General features: G+C 31.9%; 2 protein-coding genes across 2 annotated transcripts in view; one reads left to right on the plus strand and one right to left on the minus strand.

The window, feature by feature from the left end:
• Nucleotides 1-25,975, plus strand: part of LOC143055597 (uncharacterized) — a 445,604-nt gene that overhangs the window by 42,293 nt on the left and 377,336 nt on the right. The window lies entirely within an intron of this gene.
• LOC143055578 (chromatin accessibility complex protein 1-like) lies at nt 696-11,493 on the minus strand. The gene is made up of 3 exons (XM_076228731.1): nt 11,332-11,493; nt 2,725-2,845; nt 696-1,070 (listed from the first exon to the last, which is right to left on the minus strand). The coding sequence occupies exons 1-3, from the start codon at nt 11,449-11,451 to the stop codon at nt 1,000-1,002; spliced, it is 312 nt and encodes a 103-aa protein (XP_076084846.1). The 5' UTR covers nt 11,452-11,493; the 3' UTR covers nt 696-999.

The raw sequence follows: 25,975 nt of genomic DNA on the forward strand, positions 1-25,975 counted from the left end.
TTGATCATTGAAAAGCTTATATTTCCTTAACAACACAATGTAATTAAAATGTTTAGCTGATTTTACAGAGTTATCTCCCTGTAGTGTTAGGTACCACCTTAACCTAATGGTTAGAAATAGTATCACAGAGATACTGATGACTTGACCACTTCACTTTAACCTTGATACCAGATCTATGAAATGAGAAATGCAGAAATGCAAGGATTTACCCATATACCAAATATAGTTATTACTCATAATAATTGAATAAGACTTGACAAACAAAATATTTTCAAGCAGTCACTGAACCATGAAAATGAGGTATAGGACAAGGGGAAAATGACAGATAGAAACTTCATTACACAAGTTATGAAGCATCAAGGTCATCTCCATTCTGTACTATAGAGCTTTATACAAATTATAAATAAGCCGTCACCATAACTGGATTGTAATCCTTATATGTCTCCCTTTCAGCATCATTCGTAGCAGACAAGAAGAACCATTATATCCTATCCCTTTTCTCAAAATTGATTGAGGCAAAAAGGATTGCTTGTTTTCATGCAAAAAATGCCTAGGTAAATGCCTTAACATGTAAAGACTAAGAAAATACAGTAATACTATGTGAACCTGAAATGAGACAACCATAAGGACACAGAGAAATGAAAACATAATGCCTCCCTTACTATTGTACAAGACAGAATTGAACCAGAATAGTGTCACATTTGACATTTTATTCATTATTTTATAATAAGACTGCTCTATAACATTTCAATCTATAACAACAGTAATTAAACCATACATGTATATGGTGGATTGTATCAGTTTTATATAAAAAGTTGCATGATTCTGATAGAAATTACTGTTTTTTACATCAGATTTATAATTTCATGTACATAAGTGTATTTTCGTGTGCTATCATACTTCATAAGAACATGTGGAATTCCTTTTCAGAATTGACCAAGACCAAGACAGTCAAGATTATTTTGTCTATTTTTTTTAGGTTCAAGAAAGATAACTCTGTCAACTTTCATCTTCTTCCTTCTGTTTAATGGAAAGATATTCAGAATATTTAATCTTCCTTGGAATAATATCTGAAAAATAAATAATGATTACAAAGCATTTTGTAACAAATTTCGACTAGAATGATTTAATACCTGTCACCTGGATTAATAGTCTCTTTTGGGACAATGTTTGAAAAGATGAGCGATAAGTTTTAGACACTATATTGTGGACTTTAAACATTTTAAAGTTTTATGTTGTCGCATTTCTGTCTTAATGATGTATACCAACATATTTTCTTTAATCTATGTTTTGTGATGTTTGAGTCAAGAAAAATGTATTAATTACACATTTATCTATTGCTTTTTTCAGGCTTCACCATTAAGACCATGGTGCATTTAGAGAATACCTATAAGGCAATGGCATGCTCTAGAGTTGCAATCAATATGTTTACCGTACCACAGGGTAATTACAAAGCTAAGTTAATAGTCCAGTCAAACTAAGTTTTAACAAACTAATTGCAACAGAAAATGTTTAAGCTCTAATCTTCATCTTTAGCATTGAGCCCTACTGTAAATATACACAGAAAAAAGTCCCATAAAATTAAACTTGAGGAAAACTCAAAATCAGCATTTTTAATTTCCTATGGAAATTAACATTGGAAGGGGAGATAACTCTGCAAAAAAGGGTTTCTTTGGTCTTGTTTTGGTTGATTTTCTTAATTTTTTTTTTAAAGTATGCTACTTTGATGGGGTTATAATTTCGTATTTGACTATGTTATATAATCTTCAGTTCTGCTCATGAAATGTACAAAACTGAAGTAATATGGGTATTTATATTTTTATGTGTGTATTTTTCATTAAAGAAATTGCAAATTTGTGACCATTTTCAAAAAAATAATGTCAAAATTTGGTATGGTTTATATCTGTATATTATATTTGTTTAGCAACTTCCTTGTTTAAAGACACCCAAAAAGAAGAATATATGCTAATTTTTTTTATTAAATTTGAGATACTTTACCTTGACATGTTGAAAAATTCAATAAATAGTCAACTAATGAATTACACAATGTAGATTGTAGCTTGATAAAAGATATGAAAACATCTTTAGAGTTGTATGGTATACTCTAAAAGCGGTTAAAATATCAAGAATTAATACATTCTGTTGAATAGAATCGGTAAAGTTATAACATTGTATCAATTTATCAATTTTATTGATATTTCTGACTTTTTTTGCAGAATTATCTCCCTTTTCAATGCAAATCTTCATAGGAATTTTAAATTGTGATTTTCTAGTCTTCTTCAAGTAAGATTTTATGGGACTTTTTCCTGTGTATATTTGGGGTATAATGCTGAATATTAAAACTTAAAAATCTTCTGTTGCAATTACTTTAAGGTTAGGGTCAAATTTATGCTAGATTGACTGGACTATAATGAGTCTTAACCATTTAGCAATAAAAATTGATTCACTACTTTTAGTACAAATGGTGTGCTAAACCCTACCAAATACAGTCTTTTGTTAATGTCAGGTTGATTTCTTATTTTTGTTTAGGAGTCCGGTCAGTTGAAGTCCAACTCTAGGTACAGGATTTCTTGCGATGTTGAAGACCCATTGGTGGCCTTCTAGAAGTTCTGCTCATTTTTACTCTTGGTTGGGTTGTTGTCTCTTTGACACATTCCCTATTTCCATTCTCTATTCTATTTTTATACAAAGATCTGTGAAAAATTATGAATCTGGAATACAAACCTTGTAAAAACTGGAGTACATCTTCTGAGTTAACTACTTCAGCTAAGTCTTTGTAGTCTACACTGTTTTTACTTTCATTTGTTTCTAATGAGATCATGGCTAAGTTCTGTATAAACAATTCCTGAAAAATTAATATATTTAGTGACGACTTACAGGTTACAAATCTTAGAAATATTACTTATATATACAATGACAAACTATAACATGTATAAATTAAGAATGTAATGTGACAAGATTTAAAAAAGGCCCGATTTAAAATTGAACTTCCATCATGTTCAAAGAGTTACTGAAATTTTGAATATATATGTGTGTCAAGGAGAGATAATTGGTTAAAGCCCAAATTGAGCTACAAACATGTACAATGTAACATACATGTAGTAATTTTCATAACTGCCAACTTTTGAAAATCCCCATGGAGGTTTTAGTGTGTGACAACAATTTCAAATATGACAATTCTTTGCAATGTTTTTTGGACGTTCTGTTTTACATGTTTTATAGTCTAGAAAAAGTGTCATATTTGTATTATAAGCTTTATACAAGCCTTTTTCTTCTGATTATTTGCATGATTCTAGTTATTTTAGCAATAGTAAAGATGAATGTGTAGATAGAATACCAGGATTTATTTCTTGTGTAAAAATATTAAATGATTGTTGACTTTTCCAATTTATAATTATGCACAAAGAAGGATTTCTATTTATTTGGTCCTTGTGAAAAATAAAGAATAGATAGTACATTGTATTTTAAATGATTTGGTAATTTAATTTTATCTAAAAATAACAAATGAACATGTACAGTCCAGGCAATTACTGAAAACTGTAATATTACATTAAAATGTAATATTACATAAATCTGTAATATTACTCTTTTCTGTAATACAACATTTTTTAAAAGGAAGTAAGAGTTATCTCCCATTTGGTACTACAAATAATTACATTTATTGCAGAAAACCATTGTCTTGTTGGTTTTTCTTTTTCTTTCAAAGACTAATAATTCAGTGGAGGATCCAGGGAGAGGGTTTCCAGGGGTTGGAATGCCCTTTTTTTTGGACGATCAATGCATTTGAATGGGGACATATAGTTGGAACCCCCCTTTTGTCCTGGCTTGGGACCCCCCTCCCCCTCCTCTTTTCAAAATGTCTGGATCCGCCCCTACTATTAAACACACATCTAAACTTTGATATAATTATAGGCACTGAAACATAGCTAAAACTTATAAGCAAACAAGTAAGTATACATGGTATATGTTTAAATTTAAAAAATGGAAAAACTAAATAATCACAATTTACATGATTTTAATAAGACAAAATTTCAAATTTGCTACTTAAACAAAAATCACTTATTTCAGTCCCCTTCAGGACTGATAAGCATGATTAGAAGGGCGAAAGAACCCAGGGCTAACCGACTCTATGGACGAACGGACCCAGGGCAAACCTACCCTATGGGCTAACGTGTAAAGCAAAATATTGTCCTATGAAATAATTATATTGTACCACAAGACAATATTTTTAATAACTATGTATCATGAAATATTGTTCTTGTCTATGGAAAAATGTCCAGCGAAGGACAAATTTTCATAGTGAAGTTTTGTCTGTATATATATATAGACAATATTTCACAGATGAATACTACATGTATGGAATTTTGTCTTGTTTATAAAGGGAGGTTATATTTTGTGTGAATTGAGACAATATTTCACAGATGAATACTATGAAATTTTGTCCTGTTAAAGGGAGGTTAAATTTTGAGAGTATTGAGACAATACTTCAGACAGATTGTCATGGAATTTTGTCTCATGAAGGGGAGGTTATCAACATATACATGATATAGTCATGTAAGAGAAGGTATATATGATTTTTTCCTGTGACACATGCCTGTGTATATATTTATAAAATAAGTGATTGTCAGTATATTACTTACATACATACATGTATATTTAAACATTATAGTGTAATTACTAATACAATGAAACAAATACGTTGGACAATTCTTCAATCGATAATTAACCATTTGTAATGTATCTATGCAAATTTGAAACTCACTATTAGCAGTCAAGGGTCTAACTTAAATAAGTTATTAGAGAAAAATAACATACATGTTGTTATTGTGAGCTAAAATATAAAAAAAACTGTGATAACATATGTATGTTACATGTTCCAAAGGAAAAATATACAACCTTTATTTTGTTAAATTTTTCTCAAGTTCTATTGATATTATAATTTTCTTTATGACAATGTATACTAATCTTTGCAAAGATATAACAGCTCATAGTTTACCAATCATGCATATTACACAGGTGTTATCTGAAAATATATTCCTGCAATAACCAAAGGGTGTTATGACAGTTTCTCTATATCTCTGTTAAGGCTTTGCTCTGACTTGCATAACAAAGTATTTCAATTCATTGTAAGGAATGATGATCATAGCTTGTAATGAGGCACTACGCAAGATTCCAAGTGTCTCATTTACTCTCATATAGTAAGTAACATGCTTGTAATAACTTTAAGCCTTGTTATTACAGTTTAGTTTGCCCTTAAAGGCCTTGTTTCATTGATTTACCATGGTTGATCAAAATTGTATTAATGGAATTAGATAATTATTTATCAAAGTAATACATTAAGCTACTGCGCAAAGTTTTAAGAATTTCCAAGTGCCCATTAAAGATAAAATATTTATGATATATTTAACTGATAACAAACATATGTTATTACAGATTAAGGACAAAAGAGTAGACAACTCATGAAAGTGTCTGTAATAACACATGCATGTTATTTTTCTCTGATAACTTAAGAGTTAGACCCTTGTATTACAGACTAGGGGAATAGCTCTGGTAGCATGGATGGAGGCGATAACATACGGACACATAAAAACACATCAGCTTCCATTTCTACATTTTAATCAGACAAAGATTGACGTCACAAACATAAATACAAGATACTGGCAAAAGGGGAACAACTCTCTCTTTCACACAGAAACATAATCCCGACCATACATACTGATACATAACATCCCGCCCACAAAACAAACCAGATGCTCCGCAGGGCACAGCTTTATACGACCGCAGAGGTTGAACCCTGAACGGTTGGGGCAAGTATGGACACAACATTCAAGCTGGATTCAGCTCTAAATTTGGATTGTGATTAAATAGTTGACACAGCATAGGTTTCTGACACAGAATGAATGTGGTCTAATGAACTTAAAAAAAAATGTTTGCCTTTGAGCAATTCACTATGCTGTTGAATATTAATCCTCTCAAAAAAATGTTTGAAGAAATTTTCTTTTTATTTATGAAATCTGAAATGAAAAAAATTGACCCTCCAATTTTTTTTTCACATCCCCCTTTCCCTTATTTCAAAACTGATCTCAATTCAAATTTCTAATGAAGTTTGCAACAATAACTACTCATTTAAATACATCATAAAATATTAAAATGTAAAAAAAGTGCTTGTTATCACTGAATGGTAAAGATTGTTTTAATCTATCAGTTGGTAGTAAAAGTGAATATACATTGTATATTGTATAAAACAATGATTTAAGTTGATTCAACTACTATTCTGGACAAAGAAAGATAACTCCAATTGAAATCCAATTGGAATTTCTTGCTATTGCACAATATTGTGCAATTAGATATTTCTTGCTATTGTGGAATACTGTGCAATTGAAAATATTTGCTATTGCACAATACTGTGCAATTGAAGATTTCTTGTTATTGCACAATACTGTGCAATTGAAGATTTCTTGCTATTGCTGAATACTGTGCAATTGAAAATTTCTTGCTATTGCACAATACTTAATATAATAATTTTGGATCCTGATTTGGACCAACTTGAAAACTGGGCCCATAATCAAAAATCTAAGTACATGTTTAGATTCAGCATATCACAGAGGCCCAATAATTCAATTTTTGTTAAAATCAAACTTAGTTTAATTTTGGACCCTTTGGACGTTAATGTAAACCAATTTTAAAACGGGACCAAAAATTAAGAATCTACATACACAGTTAGATTTGGCATATCATAGAACCCCAATTATTCAATTTTTGATGAAATCAAACAAAGTTTAATTTTGGACCCCGATTTGGACCAACTTGAAAACTGGGCCAATAATAAAAAATCTAAGTACATTTTTAGATTCAGCATATCAAAGAACCCCAAGGATTCAATTTTTGTTAAAATCAAACTAAGTTTAATTTTGGACCCTTTGGACCTTAATGTAGACCAATTTGAAAACGGGACCAAAAATTAAGAATTTACATACACAGTTAGATTCGGCATATCAAAGAACCCCAATTATTCAATTTTGATGAAATCAAACAAAGTTTAAATCTGGACCCTTTGGGCCCTTTATTCCTAAACTGTTGGGATCAAAACTCCCAAAATCAATACCAACCTTCCTTTTATGGTCATAAACCTTGTGTTTAAATTTCATAGATTTCTATTTACTTATACTAAAGTTATGGTGCGAAAACCAAAAAAAATGCTTATTTGGGTCCCTTTTTGGCCCCTAATTCCTAAACTGTTGGGACCTAAACTCCCAAAATCAATACCAACCTTCCTTTTGTGGTCATAAACATTGTGTTTAAATTTCATTGATTTCTATTTACTTAAACTAAAGTTATTGTGCGAAAACCAAGAATAATGCTTATTTGGGCCCTTTTTTGGCCCCTAATTCCTAAACTGTTGGAACCAAAACTCCCAAAATCAATCCCAACCTTTCTTTTGTGGTCATAAACCTTATGTCAAAATTTCATAGATTTCTATTTACTTAAACTAAAGTTATAGTGCGAAAACCAAGAAAATGCTTATTTGGGCCCTTTTTGGCCCCTAATTCCTAAAATGTTGGGACTAAAACTCCCAAAATCAATCCAAACCTTCCTTTTGTGGTCATAAACCTTGTGTTAAAATTTCATAGATTTCTATTCACTTTTACTAAAGTTAGAGTGCGAAAACTAAAAGTATTCGGACGACGACGACGACGCCAACGTGATAGCAATATACGACGAAAATTTTTTCAAATTTTGCGGTCGTATAAAAATTACTAAATTTTTACAATGGTCAATATGTTTATGTGTAAAAAAAAAATACAATTAATAATAATTTCCAAAATTAAAAGTTCACATGAATAAAGTTAATCTCTCGACACTCTAGTAACCATTTTAAAACAAACGTATCAACGCTGCAAACCCGAAAGTCTAGCATCTGGGACTCCTCCCTCGGATGACCTTATGCACGCATTACTTCCACACACCAATTGCAGTGATACACACATATTAATGGCATTACCTACTAGACAAACATGTATCATTATAAATAGCTGAATACAAATTTGATAGTATCATCAGAGACCTTTAACTCTTAAATTTAATAAGGTTTTATTTATGATAAATATCACACCGCTAAATGATAAACACATTCACATTAGCTTAAATTCGAAGTTAACAAATAATCATTATAATGTAGATTAAAATTAACATGAAAAGTATCTGGATTCATAAAATCAACATAGTTAAAAATAAAATGTTCTCGTACAGAATAAGTTCATCAGCTTTTCTTTAAAATAGGTCTTCTTGGAACTCTTCAAAATCATGGCGATACAGTTATCACCGATGCAAATTGAATAATGTCAAATGAAAATACAGTCTTCACGCCGAGTGGCAGCCCAGGCAGCCCAGGCTAGTAAAATTGCTCTCGGGCCTGTAAAAATCATACCTACAGGCCAACAGAATCTAACTAAAAAAAATTGAAAATTGAACTCCGGGCCTGTAGATTTAATAGTTCATCGTGAAGACTGAAAATAGCATATATATATAAACAAGATCCAAATGTTATAGAAATAAAATAATGTATGATGCAACGAGATAAATCTCACGTGCTTTCTGGTTGCGAACGGAATACATGTAGACATTCATTAATAATTCACAAAGACAGTACGTATACGAGACGAGACATGGTCTGTTCTTCTTTCCAAAAATCGATTTAAATATTGGTACTATAATAAAATTTCGGCTTAATTTTTAAAATCAATAAAAAGTTATCAGCATCATGGCGGAATAACAGGATGCATTAGGAACAATCGGTCAACTTTTTAAGTAAAAATATCCAAAATCCAATGAAAAATTAAACTCCAAAATATGTATAAATGATTATTCACGATCGTTTCGGGTCCCCACCATATTACAGACATGGGGAATAGCTCTGGTAGCATGGATGGAGGCGATTATATACAGACACATAAAAACACATCAGCTTCCATTTCTACATTTTAATCAGACAAAGATTGACGTCACAAACATAAATACAAGATACTGGCAAAAGGGGAACAACTCTCTCTTTCACACAGAAACATAATCCGACCATACATACTGATACATAACACTTGACTGATTAGAAGTAGTCCAAATAATTATGACGTCTGGCAAGGCAATTTTAATTTTTTTCTGGGACGCTTTAGGACAGTCAGGGGTACTACTTGTACAAGTTATTTTTATTTACTTGAAGAAGTTAAAAAAAAGTACACTCATATAAGTAAATAAATAATGTTTGAATAATCTCCCCTTAATTTTCTCAAAAATTTACTTGTATAAGTATTCATGCCATTGATGATTTTTCCCAGGTTTGCTCAATTTTTTTTATTAGAGTTCAATATATGTCATTTCATTAATTCAACAAAGAAACTGATTGCGCAAAGATCTTTGCGCAAGGCCTTCAAAAATTGTCCTTGGGGGCTTGTAAATGAGCAGTGTTCTGAAAATAACAGACAAATGGGATTTTCATTGTCCATGAAATTACACTTAAATGATTAGTAAAGACATCTACAAAAGGCAGATAATTAAAAATTATATTAGTGCAAAGAAATCATAAGAATTCAATAAAAGAAGATAGGATGACTTTTTTACTTCTACAAGTAAAAAAATCTGAATGTCTAAGGGACATAACTCAGCCAAATTATTTTTTTACCTATATATATATATATATATACAAGTAAATAAAATTCACTTGTTTAAGTATCCTACAAATTTACTTATATAAGTATATTAATATTACTTCTTCAAGTAATTAAAAATAACTTGTACAAGTAGTACCCCTGACTGTAGGAAGGCGTCCCAGAAAAAAATTAAAATAGCCTTACCAGACGTCATAATTATTTGGACTATATTAGAAGTACTATAAATTTCTGTGCTATACAAAACCAATTCAGTTATAAATCTAAAATGTGCATGCTGCATGCTTAAGTACTATTTCTAATTGTGTAATAATTCATTAAAAATATTTTTAAAGCCAGTATTTCATAGTGAAGTATTGTCATGGGACTTACACTCTTCAAGCTGATCGAGCAAAATTTAATGGAAATAGAACAAGTTCTTTATGCCCTCTGTGTTTTAAACAATCTGAAGACTTAATGCACTTTCTTATAAAATGTAACTCTTTGGAAGGAGTGAGAAGGAAATTCATTATGCTACTAAGAAATCTACTAAATGATAAGATAAATGCTCTTCTTGTGGATGATTTATTTAACTTTGAAGATAATCTATTACAATTAATAGTGGACTGTACAAAATTCCAGTTTTTAAAACAATTATGGACAACTATTGAGCGCCTGTCAAGCAGCTTATGTTTTGGTCTACATCAGAAGAGAACTAGCTTGTTACTATAAAGACTGTTCATATAGTTTTCCAAGTTAAAGAGACATATATAGTGAAATTTATTTTTTGAGTGTGGTATAGATGATAATGATAAGCAAAGATTTAAACTGATTGTTAAAGTTAGGTGGTCTTTTTAACGCTTATATGATAGGTGATAACTTTACATATTATTTTTAGATTTTAAATGTTTATTTGTCGCTAAGTTTTAAGTACAAATAACAATGTAATGGTTCATTACCTTAAGTTTAAGAATAAATTACTCTGTAATGAGGCTCTTTGGTTAGGGGTATATACTAGGTATAAGTGTAAGGGTTAGGACTTACAGTTTGCATTTGATGATTATGTTTAAGTATAAGGAATGTGAATTAGACATTTGCTGAGCTGAGCAAGTTTCACAGTCTATGTGCTTGGTGGATAGATGTGATGTATATATATTCTATCGATGAGGAGAGAGACTCAAGTGAGATAAAGGACAAAATAACAATGGATGAATCTATCAAGTTTTAGATTTTAAAATATGACTGTATATACAGTTTGAATACTTTTAAATAAGTGTGGTGGCGGTGTATATAAGTGTATAAAGAAGATGTTTTTAATCCAATAGTGAATATAAGGGATTCTACACTTCAAAAGGATATTCCAACTGAAGTGGTTCATCTGATAAAGGTGGAAAGTACAGAATAGGTAACAGGTAACAGGTAACAGTGAAATATTGTCCAGAAGGAGGTGACAAAATTTCATGGACAAAGACACCATTTCATAATGAAATATCATAAATTTGTCCAGGACAATATTGCATATGAAATTTTTTCCGAGTGACAATATTTTATGTTACAAACGCACACAGAGCGAACCGACTCAGTGGACTAACGAACCCAGGGCGAGGGGACCTGATTCCGCTATAAACAAATTTATGAGGTTTTTTTTACAACTGTTTTATTTTAGTAAATACAAAAATATCTCTCTTACAGTTGCTTTGCCTGTTAAATAAAGGGCTTCCTGGCTGATTGCTGCCACATCTGGGGAGCTCTTCATTATCGTTCTCACACGAGATAAAGGCAATGAATTTTTATCCTTTGATTCTGACATTTTTCAATTTTCCCTCCTAGCCCTTATGGTGATTCCCGAAAGTTTCCGAGGTAGAAATGATTAAAAGCAAGAGTTCATATTGGGGCGATTAAGCTATAGCCTATATGTGATGAGCTACAGTGGTGACGAGAACTCGAGGACGAGAAGAAAGAAAATTTTAGTGTGTCGTGATAATGACAATTATACTTAAATTGTAAAACAAATAAATCCATGAATGTTTGTTATTCCTTAATTGATATAATCTTTGAGTATTTTCAATATATTTAAATTTGTAAAACTGAAAGCTAATATGAATTATTCTGTTATAAATCAAGGATTTGTATTTAATACTAGATACAAATCCTCAATTGGCTATATCAGATGAACATTAATTATGTAAATACAGAAATACATCGGAAGATCACATATTTGCACTAAAATCAGTAATTGATCACATTAAACACAACAAATGATAAGGCAAAAAAGAACTGCTAATTGGGTCATTCTACAATATTTATATTTTATGTAAATATTGTAGAATGACCCAATTAGCAGTTCTTAAACACAACAAATGATAAGGCAAAAAAGAACTGCTAATTGGGTCATTCTACAATATTTATATTTTATATAAATATTTTAGAATGACCCAATTAGCAGTTCTTTTTTGCCTTATCATTTGTTGTATTGTAGAATGACCCAAATTAGCAGTTCTTTTTTGCCTTATCGAATGAATGAATGAATCTTTATTGCAGAAGCATAGACATGCTATGGCAAAATTAACAACATATATTACATAATATAAAACATGAATAGACAGCAGAGAACAATAGTATAATTCAATGACATGACATATAAAGTTATGAGACTATATTTGATCGTATATTCCATGCAGCTTTTACATAATTACATAATTTAATCGTAAGAGACTTACTAGAAGCTTGTAGTATATTTAGTAGTTTTCGATCATTAGGCCAAGAACAATAATACTTTGGTAAAAATTGGGTTCGTACAGATCTATAAGCTGGACAAACAAGAACAAAATGATATTCATCTTCAATAACACACATTTTACAACATTCACATAAACGATTTTCTCTAGAAATATTATTATAACGACCTACTTCAATATTTAACTTTAATGTTCCACTACGTAATTTTGTTAACAGACTAACATTATTGATATAAGAAAGATATTTTTCAATATAAAAAGTTAATTTAAATCTACAATAAAATGACAGTTTACTACATTCCTGAATAGAAGTTGACCAATTCTGCAAGTATTGATCTTTGATACGAGTTTTAATAGTATTTATACATATTGTGGTAGCATCTTGGTTTAACCATACATAGTTTAACCCAAGATCATATAATATATCTCGTATATTTGAGGCCCAGTTTACATAACCATTGATAGCATCGTCATACAAGAGTTTATACACATCATATACAACTTTGGGTTTATTTGTAATAATATGTAACCAATATTTCAATATTTTTTGTTTTCTAACAATAAAAAGAGGTAAATGGCCAAGTTCGCCATATAAAAAACATGTTGGTACATTTCGACCCAATTTTAACACAAATCTACAAAAACGATTATGAATAAGTTCGATATCTTTAGCACGATGGAAACCCCATATTTCTGATGCATAGCCTAAGACGGATCCGACCATACTGTCGAAAAGAAACATCTGTTCTTCTGGAGTGATAAAGAATTGTTTGAGAGAGTTCATTAAAGATGACATGGCTCTAGATCCTTGTTGTGCTAGACGTTTTTGAGTATGTAAAAACTTTCCGTTGTAATGTAATAATACACCAAGGTACACATATGAATTAACAACTTGCAGTTCCTTGTTATCATAGTAAAAATTAGTGTCTACTGGTCTAAATCCATTTCTAAATACCACTACTTTGGTTTTATCAGCGTTTACTTCGATATTCCATTTATTGCAGTAAAGTAAAAGTTTATCAAATAAGTGTTGCAGAACAGTCGGTGTTTTTCCAAATAAAACGGTGTCATCAGCAAAAAGTATCAAATATATAAGAATTCCATTCAAAGATATGACATCTTCGTTTACATCAGTGGAGATATCTTGAATAATGTCATTTATAAAAAATAAGAAAAGTAAGGGAGATAACGGCTCGCCTTGTTTTACACCAAGATGGTTATCAAAAGCCTCTGATAGTACTCCACCAGACCGCACACGTAAACGCACAGATGAATAAATAGAATTTACCATTGATACGAATTTACTGCTAACTCCAGATTTGAGAAGTTTGTATATCAAAATTCTTCTGTCCACCTTATCAAACGCCCTTCGGAAGTCTACGAAGCCACAGTACAATTTTAATTTATGCTTAAGAGTATGTGAAATAATTCCATGTAGTGTAAATATAGCGTCAACAGTAGACCGTCCTGGCTGGAATCCAAATTGGTTGTCTATTATATGATTTTCGTCCTGAGACCACGATAACAAACGGTCAGTTAGAATACTAGTGAACAACTTTGACAGAATGCTTACTAATATTATAGGTCTATAATTAATCGGACTCGTAAGATCACCACTTTTAGGAACAGGAATAACTAAACATTCAGTCCAATTTTCTGGATATACTCCGATAGCGAATATCGAGTTGAACAAAGTTTTTAAAATAGGTGCGAAAAATGAAGGACATGACGAAAACATCTCACCTACAATTTCGTCGTTACCTGCACTTTTCCCAGATTTAAGTTTCTTTAGTGCTTTGATTATTTCGTCTTCAGAGATGTCCGTATCTAATAAGTCTATATTTACACCATCAAAATAAGTGTTGTTTAAAAGATCTAACACTGTATCAGATAGCTCGGGTGGGTTCATACCAAGAACATTTTCAAAATAACTAAACATTGCTTCGTTGTCCGCTACACACTTTGATTTGTTTTTTGGCTTTAAGGTTGACCAAAATTTCTTTGGATTCGTTTTTGCAATACTACAAAGTTCCAAACCTTTTTTTCCTCTTAAAATTGTACTGAGCTTTTCGTTTCACTTTATTGTAAGAATTTCTAGCAATAACGTATTCACTCCTGTTTGCTTCCGTTTGGTGACGTAGAAAAAAGTTTCTTGTGGCATGAAATGTTTTTCGGGCGTTTTTGCAATTTTCATCGAACCATTCATTATTCGGACGATTTTGGCTATCTATGTTTTTATTAATAGAAACTGAGTGTCCAAACACTTTGAAAGCGCTATCATAAATAATACGAGTTATCTCTCTTACGGCGGTATGTATGTCGACATCTAAAGTGATATCATTTACAACTGACAATAGTTTTTCTCTATGAGGTTGTAACATTTGGGCATATTCATCATTTTTACTTGTTTCCCATTTAATGTAATTGCGTGTTGTAGTATTTGTTCTCTTTTGACATATCGTGGAAAAGTTAAGTTCAAAAAATAAAGGCATATGATCCGAGAACTCATTCATTTCTAGAACTTCAAAATCACTAATAATACCATAATTGTTCGGAGACAAAAGCAGATAATCGTTGACACTCGTCCCTTTACTGTTACAAAACGTGAATTTACCATTCGTATCGCTTCCGAGTCTACCGTTAGCTACAGTTAATCCCGTGTTATAGCACACCTGTAATAATTTACGTCCAAAGGTGTTTACAACTTTATCCATTGAGCTTCGATCAGAAATAATGGGGTTTTCAACATGATTTACACTCGTTACAAATTTATCTAATTGATCATTATATAAAACGTCACTCACTTCACCAATGCGACTGTTAAAATCTCCGCATATCATAACAATACCCTTTTCACTATAATCTAAAACAATACTTTCAATAGTCTCATGAAAATCAATATCACAAATATTATAATATTTTGATTTCTCGTGTGGAATGTAAGAAAAACAAACAAAGACATCTTTAAGTGTATTGAAAAACGTGTGCTCAAATTTTAAAAGTAAAATACCATGGTTGACTTTTTTTTCAACAAAAATACCTTTACATAAGTGTTGTTTACAATATACAGCTAAACCACCTTCATTTCTGGTACCAATATTTTTATTTCTACAAAGACAAGAAATTTTTTCAAAACCTTCAATGTTTATTAGGTTATTTTCTTGTAACCAAGTTTCACTAAATAATAAAATGTTAAACTTGTCTATTAAATCTATATCATTTGTTGTGTTTAATTACTGATTTTAGTGCAAATATGTGATCTTCCGATGTATTTCTGTATTTACATAATTAATGTTCATCTGATATAGCCAATTGAGGATTTGTATAGTATTAAATACAAATCCTTGATTTATAACAGAATAATTCATATTAGCTTTCAGTTTTACAAATTCAAATATATTGAAAATACTCAAAGATTATATCAATTAAGGAATAAAAAACATTCATGGATTTATTTGTTTGTACATGCCACATAGAAACATGAAATGCCTAGACGAACTAGAGAAATCTTACAAATGATGTCAAATACAAACACCAACATCATGTTAACTGGAGATTTTAACTGTCCAGATATAAACTGGGAATCAATGTCAGTCCCGAAAAACTCAAGTGACAAGGAGATACGAACAAGACTCATGGAAATAACAGCATCCTTCCATCTTACTCAAATCCATGAAGAACCAACAAGAGAAGACAACCTCCTTGATATAGTACTAACTACAAACCCATCACTTGTCAAAACATCAAAAAACACACCTGGTATATCAGACCACGAAATGATAGTTACAGACTGTGACACCAAACCGTACTACCAGCGTAGTAAACCCAGGAAGTGCTATATTTACTCTAAGGCAAACTGGAGCAGCATTAAACATGTTAACGAGAAAATAACAATAACATCAACAAAAATCCGACAGATGCAGGACCGCGAAATAAACGCACAAGAGATGAGCAACACCTTCAAGAAAGAGCTGTTTAAAAGCATGGATAAACATATCCCATCTAAAGAAATCCGTTCCAAAAATAACTTACCCTGAATAAACCACAAAATTAGGAAACTGTTTAAAAAGAAACAACGGCTATACCACCAAGCTTAAAAAATCTAAAAAGTCGACAAACTACAGACATTTTCAAAAAGAAGTAAAACGTCAATTTTAAATCAGAAAAGCAGAATACTCATACATAAACGATACCATCACCAAAGGCCTAGAAACAAACAACTCAAAGCCATTCTGGAAGTATATCAAATCAAGTAAAACAGATAACATCGGAGTATCACCGTTAAAAAAACAAAGGGAAACTGGTCAGTGACAGCAAAGGGAAGGCTGAAATACTAATTCAACAATTTAGATCCGTATTCACAATTGACAAATCAACATCAATACCTAAAACAACAAAATACATCAAAGAAGCAATACCACAACTTGTTATAACAACTAAAGGTCTCGAAAAACTACTTAAAGATGTAAACCCATCAAAAGCATCTGGACCAGATGGTATACCAAACAGAATACTAAAAGAATGTGCATCAGAAATAGCACCAGGACTAACTGCCATCTTCCAAACATCAATAGACACTGGATTACTACCCAAAGACTGGCTCAATGCAAACATCTCGTGCGTCTTCAAAAAGGGAGACAAACACGCCGCAGAAAACTATAGACCAGTCAAGCATATTCTAAAACACCTTGATAAACACAGAGTCTTAACATCACTTAATCATGGATTTAGAGCTGGCTATTCATGCGAAACACAACTGCTAGTCACCTTGCAAGACTTCATGAAAGCATTTGACGCCGGACTTCAAACTGACATTGCAATCCTTGATTTTTCCAAAGCTTTTGACACTGTGCCACATAACAAGCTATTATCAAAAATGGAAGAATATGGAATCCGAGGACCACTTAACAACTGGCTAAATATGTTTCTTACACAGAGGAAGATGAAAGTTGTAGTAGAGGGGGAACAATCTGAAGAAGTAAAAATGGACTCTGGAGTCCCACAGGGAACAGTACTTGGACCGTTACTCTTATGTCACATAAATGACCTCCCGGACACTGCCAAGTCATCAGTACGGCTGTTAGCCGATGATTGCCTACTGTATAGAACCATCAAAACAGAAAAAGACCACAAACTGCTGCAAGAAGACGTAGCAAACCTAGAAGATTGGGCAAATAAATGGGGTATGCGATTTAACGCTAAAAAATGCTACATCCTGAGCATCAAAAACAAAAGCCAAAGATTCTACACACTCAATGGCCAGATACTCCAACAAGTTCAGAACAACCCATACCTAGGAGTGCATATATCAGAAGACCTGAAATGGAGCACGCATATAACAAATGTTGCAAAAAAGGCAAGTTCAACCCTTGGCTTCCTCAGAAGGAATTTAAAATACTGCCCACAGGAATGTAAGAAAACCGCTTACATTGCCTTAGTTAGATCAACAATGGAATATGCAGCAACAGTATGTGACCACTACAGTATAATAGATGCAAACAAACTAGAGCGAATACAACGACAAGCAAGCCACGCTTCATAACTGGCGACTACAAAACAAGAGAAGATTGCTGCGTAACAGACATGCTCGCCAAACTGGAACTTGAAGAACTAAAAGCCAGACGCACTAGCCAAAAACTTATATTTTTGTACAAGGGGGTTGAGGGATTGGTACCTGCTATCGATCCAGACGACTTTTTAAAATCAGCCAGACCAAGGCGAACCATCACAGCGAAAAAGTTTGAAAATGATCAGGCAACAAACATAGTGGAAAAACAAGTGAGGAACAATACTAGGTGCTTTGACATTCCCACCATTAAAACTCAGCAATACTCAAACTCATTCTTTGTGTCCAAAGTTATTAACTGGAACCATCTTGAGGACAATATTGTGCGCGAAACGAGCGTTGAGAGCTTTAAATCTGCTCTCACGAGACGTCAGTAAATCGATGCGCCTTCACCCCGTTGTATTAAAGCCAGAATTGGTAGCTACGAAGTAACCATACAGATACAGATACAGATAAACAGCTGCGCCATGAGCGCATAATACGCCAGTCGTCTTGTGTGAAAGATTTATGCAACAATCATAAATAGTTTCTGAGAAAGTTTTAAGCAATAACCATATATTGTTTTTGAGATACGGCGGGACATATGACCCCCCCCCCTCTTTTTTTTTTTTTTTACAAAAAATCTAAATATCACTAACATAAAATTTTGAAACAAAACCAAAATGTATACAGATCTTTAGATTAATATAACAAAGAAGTGTGTAAAGTTTTAAGCAATAATCTTTAATTGTTTTTGAGATACGGCGTGACAAAAACCCTCCCCCTTTTTTTACAAAATACTCAATAACTCAAAAATACAATTTTGAATCATCACCAAAAAGTATACAGATCTTCAGATTAATGTAACAAAGAAGTGTGTAAAGTTTTAAGCAAAAATCATAAATCGTTTTTGAGATACGGCGCGACATTTAAAACCCTCTCCCCTTTTTTACGAAATACTCAATAACTCAAAAATGAGATTTTGAATCATCACCAAAAAGTATACAGATCTTCAGATTAATGTAACAAAGAAGTGTGTAAAGTTTTAAGCAAAAATGATAAATTGTTTTTGAGATACGGCGCGACATATAAAAACCCCTCCCCCTTTTTTTACAAAATACTCAATAACTCAAAAAATGAAAATTTTGAATCATCACCAAAAAGTATACAAATATTAAGATTAATATAACTAAGAAGTGTGTAAAGTGTGTAAAGTTTTAAGCAATAATTAAAAATCGGTTTTGATATATGGTGCGACATGTGAAAAAAAACCACCCCTGTTTTAGTTACAAAGTACCGTAACTCAAAAAGTTTTAATCTTATTTTAACCAAAAAGTATACAGATCATTTGACCATCATAAGAAACAACTATAATAAGTTTCATGAAATTTGGATAAATCGTTCTCAAGTTACGGTGCGACATGTTTACGCCGGACAGACGGCAGACGGACAGACAGACGGACGGAAACCGGACATTTGTATACCATAATACGTCCCGTAAAAATTTTGACGGGCGTATAAAAAGGCATTTGCAGCTTTTATCGATCTTAAAAAAAAAACCATTTATTAATTAATACAGTTTGGCGACTATAGGGTTGTTTATGATAAACTTTTGATACATGATCTTCCAAATATTTTTTTTAGAATTGTTTATTCAATGTTTATAAACTAACTTAGTAAGAAAAGTATCACGAACTCCAAGACTTTATTTTTCCCAAGTTATCTCTCTCTATAACCACTTTTGTGATACTCTCTCAGTTTTACACTTTTTTAGAATAAATTAGAACATTATTTACTCTCATGCAATGTAAACTCTGGTTAAATAGCATTTCGTGCTCAAGTCATACTTTTCCCGGTATTGCAAGGTCTTATAAATCCCACAATAGTAGTGGCTATGATTAGTTCATGAGTATAGAGTTTCTTAAAAGCATGCAGCTCTAGGATACTTACTATTGCAGCTTGCATCGTTTATGAAATTAGTAATTATTTTAACGACATTTCTATGCATATTTTTGTTTTATTTATTTCAAAAGAAATGTTCCGCGAATTATTCGTCAAATTCGCAACGGCTGATTTATATATAAAACATCAAAATGTGGCATATGGTACTTAATGCAACTGATACTATATTGACTAAATATTCTGCACGCATTGAATTGGTTTGGTGCCAGTCCAGAGATCAGAGTATTAATATAGTATGTGTTAACTTCAATGAGCTATTCCGGGTTTTGTTGCGTAAAACGAACACAAACATGATGAAAGTAGTTCTAGGATTTGTGTTAGTGCTTACTGTTCAGTGCGCAACAGAAGTAAAACATATTAAAGGTAAGTTATTAGAAATTGCTTAATGCGAATTATAAATATACCATGTAAATAGTTTACATAATTGGAAATGTTTCGATTTTTTCTTCTTCAAATAAACGTTAAAGTACTAAATCTATATCAATTTGCACATTTTGCAGTTGAATAGGATTATATAGTCTGTGATTTAATTTGTTGTAACTATCCTTGAAATTACTTTCAATAACTGTGAAAACTCTTTATTTCTGTGCTTTAACTTTGTGTCTATGGTTTTTCTTTTAATTGTGTTTGCACCTCGTACCGATCTTTTGAGTACAGTTTGTTGTAATATGTTGCGCTGTAACCCACTGTCCCAGGTTAGGGGAGCCGAGGTTCGAGCGCTCACAATAGTTTATCATCGCCAGAAAATGTATGTGTATGTCCAAAGTCATGAACCTGTAATTCAGTAGTTGTCATTGGTTCATGTCTGTAATTGGATATTTGTTTTATTTTAAAATTAGGTCGTCAGTGTTCTCTAATGGGTTCTTTCGCATTATAAATGTCGGTGCCTTTCATAGACGGCTACATTTTTTTCTTCATGTTGAATTAAGGCCGCACGGTTGGCTATAATTGCTCACAACGACTTCATTTGAACTTTAGAGAATAGTTGCATACTATTGTTGGCAATCATATATATATATATATATATACATACCACATCTCTTTATTTTTATGTATGTACTTCTGTTTTCCTATCTAAACCCCTATACTTCGAATGATCATGATTTATGAAGTATAAAAACAAGATTTGTGTCGGATTGATATCGACCGTTTGCAAATGAATATCGATAAATCTGTTAACCATTTTCGGGTTGAAAAAGTCTTTATGAAAAGTCTGTGACTGTTTGAAAATTAAGGTGTTACAAGAAAAGCTGCAAAACAGATTAATTTTTATATTTTATTTCGTATTTGAATTTTTCAAAATCAATCACAGTCTTATACATGTACACGTATGGGCTATTGGTACTTTACGGAACGGAACGGAACGGAACGGAACAGAATTTCATTTAAGGTATCCAAAGGGGGCATTTATCAAAATTTCGAAAAATCTTTAAAACAAAACAAACTTTAAAATTTCTGTGTTTTACGGTTTTCCATATACAAATAACACAAATGTATACTTAATCTCATCTTCACAGGTGAAATGTGTAATAATGTATAACATCGGAAAATATTCTGTAGATGAATATGTCGGATTGTCCTGATAAATTATCATGAAATTAACGCATTTGCAAGTCATGCATTATGATATCTAGACTGACCTCACGTCGTCCTTGATTAGAGACAGTGATCAAAATGAATCTGATTTAAACTTTTTAATTTATTTTTCCGTTCCGTTCCGTTCCGCAAAGTACCAATTGCTCTGAGGAATTGGTATTTAACGGAAAAAACGGAAACAGACATCTTTAATGTAATTAAAGCAGTATGATAAAAAAAAATTGTCTGACACCTCTTTTTGCATGAGTGGTATGTGTTTTAGATAGCATTTTCGACTTGATCAATAATAAAAAAATTAACACAAAGGCAGGTTACACAAAAAGTCTTTCTCCTTCCATCGGTAATTATATTTTAAAAAAGGGGCCTTCAACAGCCCGTTCCGACGATGATTAGAGACAGTGATCAAGTTGAATCTGATGTAAACTTTTTAATTTATTTTTCCGTTCCGTTCCGTTCCGCAAAGTACCAATTGCTCTGAGGAATTGGTATTTAACGGAAAAAACGGAAACAGACATCTTTAATGTAATTAAAGCAGTATGATAAAAAAAAATAATTGTCTGACACCTCTTTTTGCATAAGTGGTATGTGTTTTAGATAGCATTTTCGACTTGATCAATAATAAAAAATTTAACACAAAGGCAGGTTACACAAAAAGTCTTTCTCCTTCCATCGGTAATTATATTTTAAAAAAGGGGCCTTCAACAGCTCGTTCCGACGATGATTAGAGACAGTGATCCAGTTGAATCTGATTTAAACTTTTTAATTTATTTTTCCGTTCCGTTCCGTTCCGCAAAGTACCAATTGCTCTGAGGAATTGGTATTTAACGGAAAAAACGGAAACAGACATCTTTAATGTAATTAAAGCAGTATGATAAAAAAAAATTGTCTGACACCTCTTTTTGCATGAGTGGTATGTGTTTTAGATAGCATTTTCGACTTGATCAATAATAAATAAATTAACACAAAGGCAGGTTACACAAAAAGTCTTTCTCCTTCCATCGGTAATTATATTTTAAAAAAGGGGCCTTCAACAGCCCGTTCCGACGATGATTAGAGACAGTGATCCAGTTGAATCTGATTTAAACTTTTTAATTTATTTTTCCGTTCCGTTCCGTTCCGCAAAGTACCAATTGCTCTGAGGAATTGGTATTTAACGGAAAAAAACGGAAACAGACATCTTTAATGTAATTAAAGCAGTATGATAAAAAAAAATTGTCTGACACCTCTTTTTGCATGAGTGGTATGTGTTTTATATAGCATTTTCGACTTGATCCATTATAAAAAATTTAACACAAAGGCAGGTTACACAAAAAGTCTTTCTCCTTCCATCGTTTATTATATTTAAAAAAAGAGGCCTTCAACAGCCCGTTCCGACGATGATTAGAGACAGTGATCAAGTTGAATCTGATGTAAACTTTTTAATTTATTTTTCCGTTCCGTTCCGTTCCGCAAAGTACCAATTGCTCTGAGGAATTGGTATTTAACGGAAAAAACGGAAACAGACATCTTTAATGTAATTAAAGCAGTATGATAAAAAAAAAATTGTCTGACACCTCTTTTTGCATGAGTGGTATGTGTTTTAGATAGCATTTTCGACTTGATCAATAATAAAAAATTTAACACAAAGGCAGGTTACACAAAAAGTCTTTCTCCTTCCATCGGTAATTATATTTTAAAAAAGGGGCCTTCAACAGCCCGTTCCGACGATGATTAGAGACAGTGATCCAGGTGAATCTGATTTAAACTTTTTAATTTATTTTTCCGTTCCGTTCCGTTCCGCAAAGTACCAATTGCTCTGAGGAATTGGTATTTAACGGAAAAAACGGAAACAGACATCTTTAATGTAATTAAAGCAGTATGATAAAAACAAGTCAGACCCTTCTTTTTTGAATGAGTGGTAAGTGTTTTAGATAGCATTTCGACTTGATCAATATTTAAATAAACAGCTGCGCCATGAGCGCATGATACGCCCGTCGTCTTGTGAAAAAACATAAATCTTTTTTGAATAACACAGGGTTGTACAGGATGTCATGCTTAGTATATCCTGACTCATTCCTTATTCCCGCTCAATAGGAAGATTGTACAAGATGTATTTGGAAACCCGACGCAACATTAGCCTGTTAAGTTTTAAGCAATAGAGATACAGCGCAACATGTGAAAAAAAACCTCTTTTTTTACAAAAAACTCAATAACTCGAAAATATAAAAATGAATCATCACCAAAAAGTATACAGATCTTTAGATTAATATAACAAAGAAGTGTGTAAAGTTTTAAGCAATAATCATAAATCGTTTTTGAGATATGGTGCGACATGTAAACCCCCCCTTTTTTTTTACAAAATACTCAATAACTCAAAAATGAAATTTTGAATCATCACCAAAAAGTATACAGATATTAAGATTAATATAACTAAGAAGTATTTAAAGTTTTAAGCCATAATCAAGAATCGTTTTTGAGATACGGTGCGACATGTGAAAAAAACACACCCCTGTTTTAGTTACAAAGTGCCGTAACTCAAAAAGTTGTAATCTTATTTTCACAAAAAAGTATACAGATCATTTTACCATCAAAAGAAACAACTATGTTAAGTTTCATGAAATTTGGATAAGTCGTTCTCAAGTTACGGTGCGACATGTTTACACCGGACAGACGGACGGACACTGGACATTTGTATACCATAATACGTCCCGTCAAAATTGACGGACGTATAAAAAATAACACAAAGACAGGTTAGACAAAAGGTCTTTCTACTTCTATTGGTAATTATAAATTAAAAAAAGGGGCCTTCCGAAGATGATTAGAAACAGTGATCAAGTTGAATCTGATTTCCGTTCCGTTCCGCAAAATACCAATTGCTCTGAGGAATTGGTATTTAACGGAATCGAACGGAAACAGGCATCTGTAATGTAATAAAAGCAGTCTTGATAATATCAGTGCAAAGTTTTTAAAAATTACTTCTCATCTTATTTCAGTTCCCTTATGTCAAATTTTTAATTCAAGCATTAAAAAATCAGTTTATCCATCATTATTCAAACTAGCTAAAGTCATACCAGTTTTTGAAAATAAATGTTAAAAAATGATGTATTTAATTACAGACCAAGTGCATTTTTACAATTAGTATCTAAAATACTTGAGAGACACGTAAAAACTTATTTAATGAACTATACGAACACATATAATCTGTTGTATGTCCTGCAATCAGGTTTTCGTTTGAACCATTCCTGTCAAACTGCCATGACAACTTTGTTAGATAAATGGTTAAAAGCAATTGATGAAGGCGAATTAGTAGGAGCAGTATTTCTGGATCTTTGTAAAGCTTCTGATGTTCTTCATCATTAACTGCTCCTCCAGAAATTACAAAAATACAGATTTTCTTATTCTTCACTGCACTGGCTTACTTCATATCTAACTGATAGACAGCAGGTTGTATACATTTCAAATACTTTTTCAGGTGTATTAAAAGTAAAAACAGGTGTACCTCAAGGGTTCGTTTAAGGTCCCATATTATTCTTATTATTCATTAATTTTTTGCCTTTGTGTAATCCAAATCATAACAGTGATCTTTTGGCTGATGAAAGTACTATTTCTGTTACTGGTAAAAACAAAAGTTGTATAGCCAGACACTAAATACTGTGTTAGAAAATATTTCTCATTGGTGTGATGAAAACAAAATGTTAATCAATGTATCCAAAACAAAGAAAATGTGTTTATGTTCAAAACACAAACTTTCTGTCATGTGTAATGAACCTTTTAATATCTTCATTAATAATGAAAGTCAGCGTGAACAAGTCCTTGGTATTTTTGTGGACGCAACTCTGTCTTGGTCTGATCATATCAAATATGTTATTAAAAACTTTAAGGTAAATTCTTCCTTTAGCTCTACTAAAAAGGATCAAGAAATATTTAAATCATAATGCAAGAATTTTATTTTATAATGCATACATTCTTCCAAATTTTGACTACTGTTGTTCAATATGGGGCAACTGTAACACATTTTTAATCGACAGTTTGCTTAAATTACAAAACAGGGAAGCTAGAATTATTTTAAATGAACACGATTTTCAAAAACCATCTGTTGAACTTTTTAAAGAATCTGGAATAATTCCAGTAAATACATGTAATAGAATATTATACCACAAGTCCTTATTAATGTATGAATAAAACAATGGATTGGTACCCCAATACTTGTCAAATCTTATTGTAACTACAAATAGCAAACAGTCATACAGTACTCGACTCTCATTTTCAGATAATTTTATTGTTCCAAAATCAAATACAGAATTATACAAACCAAGCTTTTCTTTTAGTGGTCAAAAGGTGTGGAATTCACTATCCAAAGAAATCAAAAAATCAAAAAAATGTATCGTCATTCAAGTATACTTACAAATCATTATATATTTTAACAATAAAACTCAAAACACTATCATGTAATCCGTTTTGTTCATGTATTTGTTTATGTAATTTAATATTTATACTATTATTCATCATTGTGT

This window comes from Mytilus galloprovincialis, chromosome 12 (genome assembly GCF_965363235.1).
Source record: "Mytilus galloprovincialis chromosome 12, xbMytGall1.hap1.1, whole genome shotgun sequence".
Taxonomy (NCBI): domain Eukaryota; kingdom Metazoa; phylum Mollusca; class Bivalvia; order Mytilida; family Mytilidae; genus Mytilus; species Mytilus galloprovincialis.